General features: G+C 38.0%; 1 protein-coding gene across 3 annotated transcripts in view; it reads left to right on the top strand.

The window, feature by feature from the left end:
• The window catches only part of stox2a (storkhead box 2a), a 54,600-nt gene that overhangs the window by 18,328 nt on the left and 20,539 nt on the right, over positions 1 to 15,733 (top strand). The window contains exon 1 of one of the 3 annotated variants that reach the window (XM_084402055.1): positions 6,515 to 7,072. The exons of 1 other annotated variant lie outside the window; for it this stretch is intronic. In XM_084402055.1, coding sequence (XP_084258181.1) covers positions 6,895 to 7,072 — 178 coding nt within the window. In that variant the 5' untranslated portion in view covers positions 6,515 to 6,894. Of the gene's footprint in view, positions 1 to 6,514; positions 7,073 to 15,733 lie in introns of those variants that run through there. One more of the 3 variants, XM_084402056.1, reaches the window with a different exon arrangement.

The following is a 15,733-nucleotide window of genomic DNA, read 5'->3' as shown; positions in this document are numbered from 1 at the left end:
TTGTTCAGGGCAGGCCTTTTTAAATCTCATCTGTCGAGGTCACCCATTTAAAAGAATTTCAACTTTTAGAGAGGTTTTGTGGAACTGTTTGTGTGCCCTGTAACACTCATGACAGAAAGAAATGTGTTATTGTTTGTGGAGTTTTAGAATATTACATTTAGGCCATATACATTCTTTAATTTATTTCTTTATTTAACTTTTTATATCAAGCTCAATCCTATTTTGATTTATTGATTTGTAATTAAGTTACATGCAGCATAATTTCAGTTTTATTGTAATTTATTAAATATTTATTAAATTAATTTACATGACAATTACATCACAATGTAACTTGTTCTCATACTACTTCATAGTATAATATTATGACTGTTGTGATTTGTCAAAAGTGACGTGACCTTAAAGTAATCTGACTATGTGAATTTGTGTGGTGTCTTACTCTGTTGTTTATACAAGGCTTATTTATATTGATCAAGCTGTATGCTCCACCTGCCTGGCTGACAGAAATAAACTCATGATATGGATTGATGCATTGCTGCCATCTAGAGGCATGGAGTATAATTTCTATCTGCATCCAGCCCTTTAATATAGTGTTTTAATATAAATCATGGAGGTTTGTCTTGTGAGTGATATCATATATATTTAAATATAGTAATTAGAATTTTAATTGAAAAAATAAAATGGTAAAAATAACATATTAATGATTATATTGTAACCATTTTAACATGTTAATATAGCTTCACAAAGCTATTATATCAATTAAACATATAAAATAAAATCTATAGCTCAGACACATGATAGATCAAGTTGAGACGGAACAATTAAACAGTTGAAAACCGAGGAATAATGAGACAACACAATAACTAATAACTAGGTGATTTTAATTATATTTGAGTTATTTTATATGTTATGATTTATTGTTGTGTGTGTGTGTGTGTGTGTGTATACAGCTCTGAAAAAAAAATGAAGAGAACACTGCAAAATTAGCAGTTTCCCTGGATTTATTATATTTATATGTATCTGTTTGAGTTAAATAAACATTTTAATTTATTCTTCAAACTACTGACAACATTTCTTCCAAATTTCAAATAAAAACATTGTCATTTAGAGCATTTATTTGCAGAACTAGTCAAAATAACGAAAAAAGATGCCATGTTTTCAGACCTCGAATAATGCAAAGAAAACAAGTTGATATTCATTTTTAAACAACACAATACTAATGTTTAACTTAGGAAGAGTTCAGAAATCAGTATTTGGTGGAATAACCATGCGACTTTGTCACACCTGGGGAAAAAATTCATGCAGCTTGTCTTTATTTAATGGCTGGTGACCCTCTTGCTTACATTCCAGAGGTTTTCGTGGGGTTCAGGTCTGGAGATTGTGATGGCCTTGACAGGGTCTTGTTCTGGTGGTCCTCCATAAACATGTTGATTGGCCTTGGCTGTGTGGATTGCAGGATTGTCCTGCGGGAAAAAAACAATCCTTCCAGTTGGGGAACATTGTCAGAGTAGAAAGAAGCTATTTTTCTTTCAGGATAATCTTGTATGCGGCTTGAGTTATACATCTTTTCGCAAAGACGTATCTGCCTGATTCTAGCCTTACTGAAGAACCACTAGATCATCACCAATCCTCCACCAAATTATCCCGTGGATGCAAAAGACTGTGGGTTGTAGGCCTCTCCAGGTCTCTGTCTAAACATTAGAGGATCACCTGAAAACTGGACTCATCAGAGAGGATCAGAATCAGGCAGATTTGTCTTTGTGAAGGACACGTGACTCAAGCAATGTACAATGTTTTCCTGGAAGAAAACATGCTTCTTTCTGCTCTGACAATGTTCCCATACTGATTTCTGAACTCTTCCTAAGTTAAAGCATTAGTATTGTGTTGTTAAAAATGAATAGATAAATAAACAGATACATGATAAATCCAGAGAAACTGCTAATTTTGTGGTGGTCTCTTAATTTTTTTCCAGAGCTATATAAATGAGAGAGAGAGAGAGGGAGGGAGAGAGAGGGAGAGAGAGAGATCAGTTTGTTGGTATTGGTAATAACAATAATATAACTTTTTTTTATCGATTTAAAAATGGCTCCTAAAAAGCAATCAATTCCTCCTCAGCCCCTCTCCATATTTTCAGCGGTGTCTACTCTCCACCATTCACCTTTTAGAGATGTCCTACTGCAGAGCCTATGAGCTCATCAAGCAACGTCGCCATGGTTACGGCTGCTGTTGCGGCTCAGAAATAAGATGGCTGGTGTTTTTCCCCCCTTTCCTTTTTGTATGAATGAACCAGAGCAGCTTCGCCTTCACTCTTTTTTTTTTCTTCACACTGACTCTCTAATCCAATCCCCCGTCCTCCAGTCCGCAGCCAAGCAGGATAGTTAGTGATTTCAGCTGATGAGCAAGCAGACGGGCATAGGACGGTGTGAGGAAGAGGTTAGCACAAGGCCTTCATCCTCAAATGTACCTGAGCTGAACCTGCTGAAGGGCTCAGTCGATAAGGGAAGAGGAGTATTTACTATTTAGTAGATTTACTATTTTACTTGTTTTGTTGACATTGGGCTATTGAATTGCATTGCCCACACATACTTACACTAACACTAAATAATATTAATACTAATGCTGCTAGTACTTTATTATTTAATACAACTTTTACGTTTGGCGTTAGTACGATTTTATTATATATATTTTTTTTCAGCAATGATACTTTAAATTAATCTATAGTGACATTTAAGAAACTTAAGACAACTTTTTTTAACATTGGTAATAATGATAAATGTTTCTTGAGAAGCAAATCAGCATATTAGAATGTTTTCTGAAGGATCATGTGACACTGAAGACTGGAATAATTATGCTGAAATTTCAGCTTTCCATCACAGGGACAAATTAATAAATGTTTCAAATAAATGCATAATTTAGTGAACATTAGAGAAATCTTTCAAAATGTTACTGTCCCTAAACTTTTGAACAGTAGTGTACAAAAAATACAAAGCTAGTAATACTTGTCATGTGTTTATAGCCTACGCTAGAAGATTTGTTTCATGTATTGAACTGAGACTCATAGTAGCAATATTGTACCACTAGATGGTATGTTAGGATTATACCCATTGTAAAATGATCAAAACTAAATATCAGTGATGAGAAACATTAGACATTATTCATACTTTAATATGTGTATGTAGCCTATATATTGTTTGTAGGTGTGTATTTGTAGCAATTATTCTCTGAACAAGTTCAGAAATTTCAAAACGACTCTCTCCATTGAATCAGCTTAAATGTATCAGCTATTGTGGATTTTATTGTGATATTCTGCAGTTATGTTCTTGCTAGATACATTGTTACAGTTTCACTTTATTTTACAGTACATGCACTTACATGTACTTAGAGTGTACTTACCTAAGAATGAACTGGGTAGCATAAGGTATCTACATGGGTTAAGGATAGGTTTTGGGGTAGGTTCAAGGTTAGTAGCTAGTTATTACACAGTTATTATAATTACTATAATATGTACATGGGAAACTGAAATGTAAAATAAAGTGCTACCATGATTACTACAAGAAAGCACATATGTTGTGTTTGTGACATTTACATATGGGTAGGTAGGTAACAAAACCATCTGTAGAGTTAATATTCTGAAACTGGGGAGGTTCTCTGTTACATTTGATTAAAAAGAAGAAGAGATAGATTAACTTTCTACAATAAATTACTGTAAAATGAGTCCCTCCAACTTTTAATGCTGACTCACAGAGGTCATGTTCACAGCATGTTGTGTCACACCCCCTCTTGCTTGTTGTTAGCCTTTAGCCTCCGTAACGCCTTCTTGCACGAAGTTTTGTGCCGTGGTCACATTCTCTCTCGTTTTAATTGCAGAGGGGGTGGGAGCAGCTTGAAGGGAAGGCATTGGTGTTTTGTCATGCTTAGTTGGCCTCTAACCTCCTCCTCCTCTTGATTTTAAATCAACACAGTCCCCTCCCCTGCATTCAAGTTCAATTATTATTGGGATATCAACTAGGTTTGTCAAAATACCAAGTTACTTAAGTGCATCTTAATAGGTATGTTTTGTTTGTGGTTATGCCATTGTAGAAATGCAATATCACTATCAGCCATGATTAATGTATTTAAAGAGCGAAAGTGACCAATAATAGAGGGTTACCAAGATAAAGGGAGTTGTTTTCTGGTCATGTGATCTTTATGTGATGACCCACTACATGCAAACTAATTTGCTTGGGATTACATTTTCTGTCAAGGTACTCTTGTTAGTATATAAGCATTGAGTAATATTAATTGCTATATTTACCATAGGGTTTGGGTTGAGACTAGTTGTTTGTAATTATGCATCATTTACTGTTATTACTATAGTGAGTCCATGTAACGTGTAACAAGGATACTGTGTAAAATAAAGTGTTACCTTTTATTATTATACTACTGAGACAACTGGAGTCTTCATCTTATGTGATATTTCATGATTTCAAGCATATTTTTATATTAAGTAGGATACATTTGTGTGCATAATGATTCGCATATTATGTTATTCAAAGGCATTTGGTCATTCAGCTCTCTCCAGCTGTTCTGCATTTAAAGGGATACTTCATCCCCAAATTAAAAATCTCTCATCATTTATTTACCCTCATGCTGTCCCAGATGAATATGATTTTCGTTCTTCTGTGGAACCCAAACAGAGATTTTTAGAAAAATATTCCATCTCTGTGAGTCCATATAATGCAAGTGAATGGGTTGACTCTTAAAAAACAATGCAAAATGAACATGGCAGTAATCTATAGGACCCCAGTTGTTGGTTTGTGTACGACTAAATACTAATATTTGTAACTTTTTACACTGTAAACCTTCTTGCCAACTGTCAGCACTTTTTGAGTGATTTTCACATCACGCTTCACAACGTGCCGATGTTTGCGTCAAGCGCACATGTATGACAGTTGGTAGGAAGTGATTGTTTATAATATTAACATTTAAAATATTAGTATTTTTCTCCCACACCTGTCGTTTTGTTTCAGAACACCATTACCATTGTGTTCATTTTGATTGGTTTGAAGCTTCAGCTATGAGGGACCCATCCATTTGCAATAAATAGACTCAAAAAGAGAGATACTTCTCTAAAAATCTCCATTTGTGTTCCATAGAAGAACGAAAGTCTTCTATTTTTTATCTTTAAAAAAAAATAAATACATTTTTGGGTCCAGTATCCCTTTAATGTCATTACAATGTCTAAATAAATACAATTGTGTCCTGATGGAGTAGTGTAGTGTAGAGTAGTGAAGTAGTGGATTAGTTTTACAGGTCCTTGTTTATTCAGTTTTACACATTTCTCTGTTTTATAATTGAACAGAACAAATACTCTGGTACAATTAGCATAGCACTAAAGCAGGTCGTGGGGAAGATGGAGAAGATGCGCACTTGTTTTAAACATTTTTATATTACATGTTATTCTAGGACACCTGCTATGATCTGCATGTGTTTTCCATTCAGTCTTTAATTTCCTTTATGAACCCTGCTATTATTTCCTTTTCTCCCCATCTTTCTTTTCCATCCACGCTAACTCGCTCTCAATCGCACTCGAAACACGCACGCTCACGTAGAGCCTCTGCCGTGCGCTCACACACTCGATCGCTTGCTCTGCTGCTCTCCTGCCTCCCCCCTCACTCACACATACACTCTCACACACACACACCCCTTTCATAAGGTGCTGGCAGCAGCAGTGTTAGCAGCAGCAGCGACGGCAGCAGCATTGAAAGAGGAGGGAGCCTCGGAGACAAGATGTAGTCGCGTGAATGAGCATGTAGCCTCGCAGCCGCCGTCCTCCTTCACTGTGGAATTACGGAACAAAAGAGGAGGACCATTCTTCCGCATCTGCAGTTTCCATTTTTTCCACCTTCCCCCTCGTCGTGGTTTTTCTGCCTTCCCCTCGCCCGTGTCGTCGTTTTCGACGGAGGCTAGTGGCAGAGCTGGAGACGAGGGAGGCTGACAAGGGCTTGTCTGCGGACTGAGATCACCAAAGCTTCGAGGTCACCTCAGAGGCCGTTCTCGCCTTTCTTCTTTTTTTCCCTCCCCCTTTGCATTTTCTCTTTTCCAGGCAGGCCTTTTGTTTTTCAGCGGACTTGTCCGAGAGGCTGCCGCCATCGTGCTGAATTGGGCTATTGTTGGACAGGCAGGCCTCTCTCTTTCTCTCGCTCTCTCTCTCTCTCTCTCTCTCTCTCTCTCTCTCTCTCTCTCTCTCTCTCTCTCTCTCTCTCTCTCTCTCTCTCTCTCTCTCTCTCTCCCCCCTCTCTCTCTCTCTCTCTCTCTCTCTCTCCCTCCCTCCCTTCACTATACCCTATCTTCCCTCCCTCCTCTATCTTCCTTCATCACTCCATCCTTTCATCGTGATGCACCTTGCTTAAACTCATATGTGTGTTTGGTACACACGCATTGTCCGGAATTGTCTTTGCGCTGCTTCACGTTTTCCTTCTTGTCCCACCCTGCCGTCCCCCTCTTCTCCCATCCCCGCAGTGCCTGGCGATGTAATGTGCCCTTCGTGGCACACGAATCCGGATGTTTGGCAGGGGGTCGGTGGGATTTGTTCCAGCCAAGGGTGATGCCTCAGAGGACAGCCCATCCCAGCGCTCCCACGCCCACCTCCAACCACTGAGCACGCCCGCCTGCGCCGCCACGTGTCACCCCCTGTTCGCGTGCGTACGTGCGCGTATGTGTGTATATGCGTACGCACGGGTGCATGTGCGAGAGCGCCCTTACCATGACTCTGGCCTGATACCTGGACTGGGGTGTCCCCTGCCAATGTGGGGGAGGGACTGAACCTCAGGTTACTCCCCACCCCCTCCCTCCCCTTACCCTCTTCCCTCCCCCCTCCCCCTTCCCCCTTCTCCCCGCCACGGGTAACCTGCCGGCATGAAGAAGACCCGCAGCACCAACTTCAGGCGGGCCTGGCCCAGCTCTGATCTATCGGAGCGGGCCTTAGAGCGCATCCGCACTCGCAGTGAGAAGGACTACCACCACCATAAGCACTTTCCACCGCCCCCTCCTTCGACCCACATCTCCCCTTCTCCGAGGGGCTACATGACACCAGGTGGGTCCCCCAGGACCTCTGATTCACCTTGGACCAGAGGTTGTAAATCAGGGTTCCTCAAATCCGGTGCTGAAGGGCCACTGCCCTGCAGAGTTTAGCTCAAACCCTGATCAAACTGACCTACCTGTCATTTTCTAGTAACTCCGAAGACCTTGACTAGCTTGCTCAGGTGTCTTTGAGTAGGATTGGATCTAGACTCAGCAGGGCAGGAGCACTCCAGGGCTGGATTTGAGGAACCCTGCCATAAATGTTTGTTAGCCTAGCGTATTAGTAACCTGCCATTCTCCATCAATGTGTCTTGTTTAACTGGGCATGTAAGGTTTCTGTATTTGATGTGCCGATTGAGAGGAGCTTTTGAAGCAGTCTATAGAGGTGAAGCAATCACAACAACATGAGGAAAGAAAAGGATGAATCAAGCATGCATCCTCCATTTTGGTCCCAGCAAGGGTTTTACAGCACTAAGTTTGTAGCATCATGAATAACAATTCTGGCAGCTGGTTTTCCTGTTGTACGAGTGTTATGAGAGAGATTGTGATATGGCCCTAGGATTCATGGTTGCTTTTCTCCATTTTGCTTGTGAGTCTTCTGTGATTGTCCGTAATATTGAGCTGGAGAGCTGGTCAGGCCTGTAGAGGAGCACAACTGTGAAATGGGAAGATGACACATCTCATTTATAAACCAATTGATCTGTAGTTGAGGTAAAGAAACTTTCCACTGAAGTTGGTGCTAATTCAGATATGTCAAAAGCAATTTATATATGCTTGTATGTTTGTCTAGCCAAGCCATGTGTGTGTTATGTTTATGAAGTGTGAGTTAGCAAAGAGGCTGTGAAAAGGAAGAAATCATTAAGTTTTCTTAGCTTTAAGCGCACTGGGCAACACTCACAAATAGGATATTTTTTGGTGTCCCATTATGTTTTTGTAAACCATTTTAGGCACATATTCCATGTTTGGTTGAAAGAATTATTAGATATTTTGATAAAATATTATGTAATGTTAGATTAAGCCTGTCCCACCCTAGAGGTCTTGACCTTCTTGACTGTATCCAACAATTAAAAGCATACAACTGTCATAATTTTAATCGGTTGAATAGAGGTTCAATTTAATCTTTTTAAATGTAACTAATTTTATTCACCATTTTCTACAGCATGACATGAAGACAAGTAAATTACCACAAATTGTAGTCACAGCAGCCACTAAAACTATTGTGAGAATAATGATCAGACAAATATTGTTTCTTTAGGTATTGGGAAATAAAGTCATCCTAAACCACTTTACTGAGTGGTAGCTTAATATAGGCAAAATATGCACCACAATTACCCATTCAGCTGTAGTGATTTGATCAATTTAATTTTTAATTTAATTTTGAGGTTTATATAATGTTTATTGCTTTATACATATACGCTATATTTGTTTTATTCTGCTTTTGTCCCAATCTTTGGTAACAGGGTTGAAAAATTTGAACTCCTATGTAAAATACAATTTCATATAAATTGTAATTTGACCTTCTGAGACTGACAATCATCATTTTATGTAGGTTAAGTTCCTCTTTCTCTGACCATTTGCTGAAAGAGTATCCTTCACTTCATCGGACCCTCTTTTGTACCCCATGGAAAGTGCCACAAAGCAGACTAGTTTTCACCAGATGTGGTTTAAATTGTCTACTGAGGCAGTTACAAGTGTCTACACCTTGATTATCACGTTTTTTTTTTCAGGTCTCACTTTTTTAACGTGGCAATTCCTTTATAGTTAAGTGATTTAGAGGCTGACATTTTGCCATCTGTCCCTTTATTCTTTAAAGGGAAAGTTCACCTATTTACATGGTATTCCAAACCTGTGTTTTTTTCCACCACAGAACACAAAAGGAGATGTTTAAGAGAATTTTTGAGCTGCACTTTTCCATCACTATGGCTGTCAAGTGACATATGATAGTTTTGCATCAAAAACAGACAGAAATTTACAACCCAGGCTCAGTGCAAAAACGTGGCTGAGGCAACATTTGTGCTAAATGATATGTCGCTTGCACAATTTGCAACACTTTTAAATGTTTGAAAGGAATGTCCAGTGAGTGGTGCTAAAAGAATGTTCAGTTTGGTTTAAAACAAATGACCGTGAATATGGAAATATTAAATTATGTTGGTGGTTGTACATATCGCGTTAGTTCGGAAATATACTCTTTCTCCGCCATTGACGGAATTTTCCTGCTTTGTTTTCACTATTATATGGTAGAGGGTGCTATTACGCAACTTCTGAAAGAGTAGAGAATCTCCGAATCAAAACATGGGCAAAAAAGGAGCAGAAACAAGCGATAAAAGCTTTGCTTATGTACGTTGTAGTCTTTGACAAAAATAGGGGGTGTCAAAGACTGTCGATTTTTCTCAGCTTTTTGTTCAAAATGTTGCTTTTTTTATGAACCTTACCCACATTCAAGTGTTGTTAAAAAAAGGAATGCATGAAGCTAGACTAAAACTTTTTTTAAAAGCAGAGTCTCTGTTCTTTCGTTTGACAAATTGGATGTTCAGATATTCATATCACAAAATATTCTGGGGGCCGTGATGACATTTTTGTGAAAATGATCAAAAGCACTGGTGGTGGCTGGCAACTTTTAAATTAAATAACGCTGTTGGGGAAAGAGTTAAATGTGCAGTGAGTGGTGCTAAATGGTTAATGCTCTATTACATTTGAAATTAACCTACCCCCTATAAATCCTACCATAAACTGATAGTGTTAACAATAGCAAACATGAGATAAAAAAGTATGCCATGTTCCATTGCAAGTACAGTGTTGTACCAGACGAGCTACTCAGCAAGTTTACTACTTTAGAAATGCCATACATATGGAGCTGGTTATGTGGTGCGAACTGCTGGCACTATAAAAGTGTTTTGAGGTCCAAACATAGTATTGTACAAGGAACCATGCAAAATTTAATCGATAATCTCCTCCTGTAATAATCATTTGTGTGAAAAACAGATTTTGTAATAAAACACAGATAACTGCAGCATACAGTACATGGATCAGTGCAGCAAAAACACCTTTGCTGCCTTGTGTCTTTTTCAGGAGGGCGTCATTTTACCAACCAGCTTTACAGTGTGCCCAACTACAGTAGGTGTCAAGATTATCTTTAAAACTGTGCGACTTTTACTTGTCAGTGCAGGGTAATCACTGTATATAGAGTACAGACTAATATAACTCCTTGACTAACCTCATGGGTCTTACTACAAGTAAAGTTAGCTTACTGTGCTTACCACCCTTTTTACAATGAGACCAGCTGCATACAATGAGCTGTGTTCTTATTATTGTCCTAAATTTACCTGCTTGTAATTATCTTAACATTAGACAAATACTAATAAAATTATGCTATACATAAGTATATAATTTGTAATGCATGGCATTGATTTATAAGTATTATAAATATATGCCTTCAATTTACAGTACAAGTACTATAAAAAATAAGTAAGTTTTGGTGTTTTAGCATTTTTAATTGAGTATTTTTTTGTGGAAACCATGATACATTTTCTTCCAGGAATCACTTTTGTCACTTTTGATTTACCCCAAACTTTTGAATCTCATTGTTCTCTATGTGTCTGTGGAAACTTTTGCTGTGTCCTACATTACAAGCCAAACCAAAAATTCTCCCAGTGCAAAATTTGTGTTTTTAATATTAGTGTGAATTTCAATTCGCAACCCACTTTTACTTCTGTAATGTGACGTACTTCCATAGGACAGGATATTCCATGAAAAAAGTTTGAGTTTTATGCATTAGGAATTGATAGGATGGTGAAAAGTGGGTGTTTCATACCAAAATGAAATGAGTTTTGATCAAATTAGTTCTGGAACTAACAATAGTTGAATAATCCTTTGGTTAATTTACCAATAAATAATAACCATAAATAATCTATGGATGAACTTTTACTTAATGATATTATTTATCCCAAAAGATAAGATTTCTGCAGTGTAGGCCTAGGAAAGATGTTTACTATGGCTGCATTCACTGTCACTTTTTGGGATTTACAGCAGCGACTGTTTACAAGTGTGAATCCTGAACTGTTTTGTTCTTTCAGGAGATTAAAGATCAAACAGCTGAAGTCACAACTACATTCTAACTAACTAACTAACTACTAACCATAGCGACAGTATAAAACATGGCGGTGTCCATAAAACCGTGAAGTTTTACCACGATTGACAGCGCATAGTTAAATAAATGAGTCCAATCGAGGGGCTAGTTCATCCATTAGATATTTTAAATAACCAACAACAGCGTTAAGTGCTAAATGTTAAATTGTAACCAGTTGCACACACCGCAGCTTGTATAAAACAGAATGCCTTTTAAGCGCAGCCGTATTCAGCACAAAATATGTTTAAATATAATGACGATTACGTCAACGCATTGTTCCAGCCCTAGATAAAATATTTCAAAGCCAATCCATTTTTTCTATTTTGCATAGTTTGCACCTATAAATCAATAAGAACATGTGCATTAAGAAAGTAAATAGTGTCGGTTCTGATTTGATGTTGACTAATGGTTTCATCTCGGTTGCCTGTTTTTCACTGAACCGTACTTAGTGGCACAAAGTAACTACACACGCTCGCACGTACGCACCGACCCAGCTGTGACAGAGTCCCTGATTTAGGTGTGGGAGAGGAACGAGGCCATGCTGGTGCAGTAATAGCCTGGCCTCTGTAGTAATGCGAGAGAGAGATAGAAGAGGCTCTGCTTGAATAAATCGTTGGTCTCCGCCTCCAGTCAGCTGATAGATTTGTAGAAATCATTCAGCCACTATGAGGAACTCAGTTAAGCCTTTGGGATATTTTGCATTAATAATGACACACACACATGCATGTTTGAAAGATGTGCATGCCGTGCATGTCCTCATATAGTGCCTCTTGCTTTCCCTGTTCTGACACACACACACACACACACACCTATTTTAATATAGACCATCTCATTATTTCCTCACAACACAGATTTGCTCTGTCGTTCCATTTTTTTCTCTCTCTCTCTTCTACACATACTATCACTCGTTGCACCAGGCTAAAAATATCCACCCCAGTTCTGGACATCCCAGATGCTGACATCACTAGTGGGACTGTATGCAGGATTTGCATGGGATGATTGAGAAGAGAATGAGAGCATGAGAGAGGGAGGGATGGTGAGCGATTGGGCCACGGAAATAGGACTGCAAGCTAACATACTGCATGCAGTGAAGATTCTGCATTGACCCCCATTTGAAGAAGTGTTCGTTTCTAGTCTGTCCTATATAGCGATATTTGACCTTTCCGTAAAGAACGCCGGTCTCCATTTTGTGCCAGGCCTGAAGGTTACTAAATAAATCCTTACAGTAACATGGAGGACTGTGCATATAGTATGACTGTATCTTCATCACCTCCTTATTTAGTTAATGTGCTTGTAGTAGTGTTGGCTACGGAGTGAGACTGTTCTTGTCTTAAGATGAAAGTGGGTCAGCAGAGAGTCTGGGCCTAGTCTGAAGGGACCACCCTGAGTACTCGTCTCTATCCACTCCCTCACTTTTCAGTTACACTGGACCACTATACATTGTTGAGAATCAGGGACAAAATTAACTTAAGAAATTAAAAGATTCTTCTATCATAGGATGAAGCTCAAAGTTTGTGTAACAGAGCTATGTGTTCCCATTGCTGTAGATAGATTCACTGGGTCATAAGCCAACTTTTTGGTCTTCAGAAAAGAGAATGAGACAATGAAAAACTGTGGTTGATGAGCACTCTTAGGTTTTTCCAGTTTCATCAAACTACTCTATACAATGAGGTCCATACTATATATACTATATTTAACTTACTATATTTTGCATACTGTATTTTGCAATTTTTCTTTATGACTAATCAAATGCAAATTTGTGACTGACCATGTTAACTCATTTGTACAGAAGGCCATATTTCCTTACTTTAAATATTTTGCTTTCATTGAAGCCCAAAAGATTCTTTAGAACATTCTCAGATTGTGCTGGGATAACATGGATGATCAAGATTTCTCCAGCAATTGAAGCAAAAGCAGGACATACCAAAATAATAAGACACTGTGAAATTTCTATGCAATATACATACAAATTATGTTTTACTATATTTTGAATTTACAAAGTTGTCAATCAAAATTGACAATTATCTTTTTATGTAATATGTTTATTATAAATTATTTATCTGTGCACATCTTTTTTTTTCTTTTTTTATTAATGTGCCATCGCAATCTTTTATCAAAAAACGTACCCTTTTGTCATCTCTTCTCTTCTCTGAAGTGTTCCCTGACACAAGGGACATCGCAGCAATAGCAAACGACCTCGCTCCAATGATCCACTCAATTCCCGATGGACAAAATCAATATCCCATTTTGGATATACGTCATAATGGGAAAGATGATAACAATTTCCGTTTCATGACAACCTTAAATTAGAAGAAAATAAAATGTAAATAGAAGTATTTTCACTTGTGGTCTCTTTAAAGTCAAATTAATTATTACTTAATTGCTGTGCAAAACTTTATCCAGCCATGTTTTATTCCAGCAAAAGCTCCTCTTTTTTTCTGTTAAAACCACCTGTTCATTTACTGTTCTTTTTGTTTCTGTTCTTTTTCTCTTTATCGCTCTTTTAGAACAGTTTCTAGAAAAGTATTTTATTTACTATTCAGGATTATTGTGAAAGACATTGAATTGCTTGAGTTATTTATTATCTGCACAACGTATTTACTGTATACTTAGTCACTTTGTGTTTTGTGATCAATCTGATTGCTATCTCATTGGGTATGTATGCACATGTACACTTGCCCACATAAATGTGTCTCTGCAATATAAATAAAATTTTGCAAACATTACAGAGTTGCTTGACGCTGCTAATGTTAAGCACCAAAATTGTATGTTGAATCCTTCTATCCTCATATGACAAGTCTTTGAATTTTGCAGTTGCGCGCCATACATGTATGTTGTCCGTGACTGCTCGCTCATGTGTAGTTATGTTTTGGAAGTTTACATATGTTTCCTGACTCAAATATTTCTTGGAGGGCATTTGGTCTTTTAACTATCAGATACTTTACGATTTCTGCTACTCCATCCCCAGACTCTCTTCAGAGGATGGCCTGCTTTTGGCAAGGGCTACTCTTGCCCTGGCTAAATTTGGAATCCAGTGCCACAGCATCTGCGTCAGAGACAGATATCTCAGAATATCAGGATCAGAGCTTTTTATATGCCCTTTTTTATGTGCCTGTATGATGGGGGACTTTCTATAGAGACTTTTTCGCAATGTTTCTAAAATGAATAATGTTTTATGTATGCATTTATTTTGTCATGAAAGTGAAGGTGAGTGACTTTTAAGCAGCTTTATTAAAGTGCCCTTATTATGCTATTAGGTTGCTTATTTTGAGGTCTCCTATAGTACAACTATCAAAGGTAAAAAAAAAACTGCAATTTTCTCATAATATACATTGTAATATACATAATATACACTTCACCTAATTTCTCTCAGAGTCTGAAACCGGCTCGTTCGAAGATTAAGTCTCTCGAAATCCCTCCTTTTTTCGCGAGCCTACTGCTCTGATTGGTCAGACTGCCCTGTCTGTTGTGATTGGTCTACTGCTTACAACGGGTGTTGGAATTTTAGCTCCGGAGTAGAGCTGCACGATTAATCGTTAAATGATCGCATTCTTGATTCAAACACCTATGCGATCTCATTTCTAAATGACAACGATTCGCCTGTCTTTTAAACTCACACCGGAACCTTGAAATCTGCTTTTGTGCTGCTGCTGACCCAGAGAGAATCATGTATAGGTATGAAACGGCTTCACAAACAGTCTTTTCAAGCAAACACTTTCATTATTTCTGTGTTTCAATCATTCATATTATCACAGAAGAACTGGTTTATATAGCTTGGATATAAACACTGATGTCTACCGAAACGATCAAAATAGAGCAAATCACCTTTTGAAAGTAACGAGACGCTTCAAATAACGATTGTATCAATTATATCAATACACCAGTAGATGGTGACAACTGACAAGTGACTGTTAAAACATGTATTTGTCATTGAATCATTAATTTAAGAGATTCGTTCAAAAATGCTGATTCATCCAGTAATGAAACAAGTGAAGTATTTATAAGTGAGTCATTGAATCATTCATTCCAATCGTTTTTTTTTTTAAATAATTCAGATTAATTAAAGTCCTACTGAAATCAAAATTGACTCTATTTACTTTGTTAGCGCATATTACTAGTCTTGTGGTGAAAAATTAATCCGTGCAAGTTAATACACAGAAAAAATTGGTTTGCCGTCGTAATCTTTAATCAAAGTCTGAAAAGTTACTTCCGGTCTGGAATGGCGTTCCTTCTCTGATGACGTCGGTTTGACGGCTTGGTTTGGGAAACGCTTAACCACTCCCCTCAAACCGTTAGTCTGTTATGAGCAGAGATGGAGAGGAGGAGTGCTAGAGTAAAACCCTGCCCTCTGTTCAATATTCCGTTTCACTGGGAAATACGTCACAACACTGGAGAAAAGTCGTTTGCAACTTCCGGTTCACGCGTTTTAAATAGACTGCAGCAATTAACATTTTGCCAGAACCTCTAATAAATTACGTGTTGTGTTGTTTTGTTTAGTTGTCTGTTCAGAATCATGGGAGAATCGTGATCTCTTTTTGAAACAATTTT

This window comes from Rutilus rutilus, assembly GCF_951802725.1.
Source record: "Rutilus rutilus genome assembly, chromosome: 2".
Lineage (NCBI taxonomy): Eukaryota > Metazoa > Chordata > Actinopteri > Cypriniformes > Leuciscidae > Rutilus > Rutilus rutilus.
The sequence above is the reverse complement of the archived record's forward strand: the minus strand, read 5'-3'. Positions and strand labels throughout refer to the sequence as shown.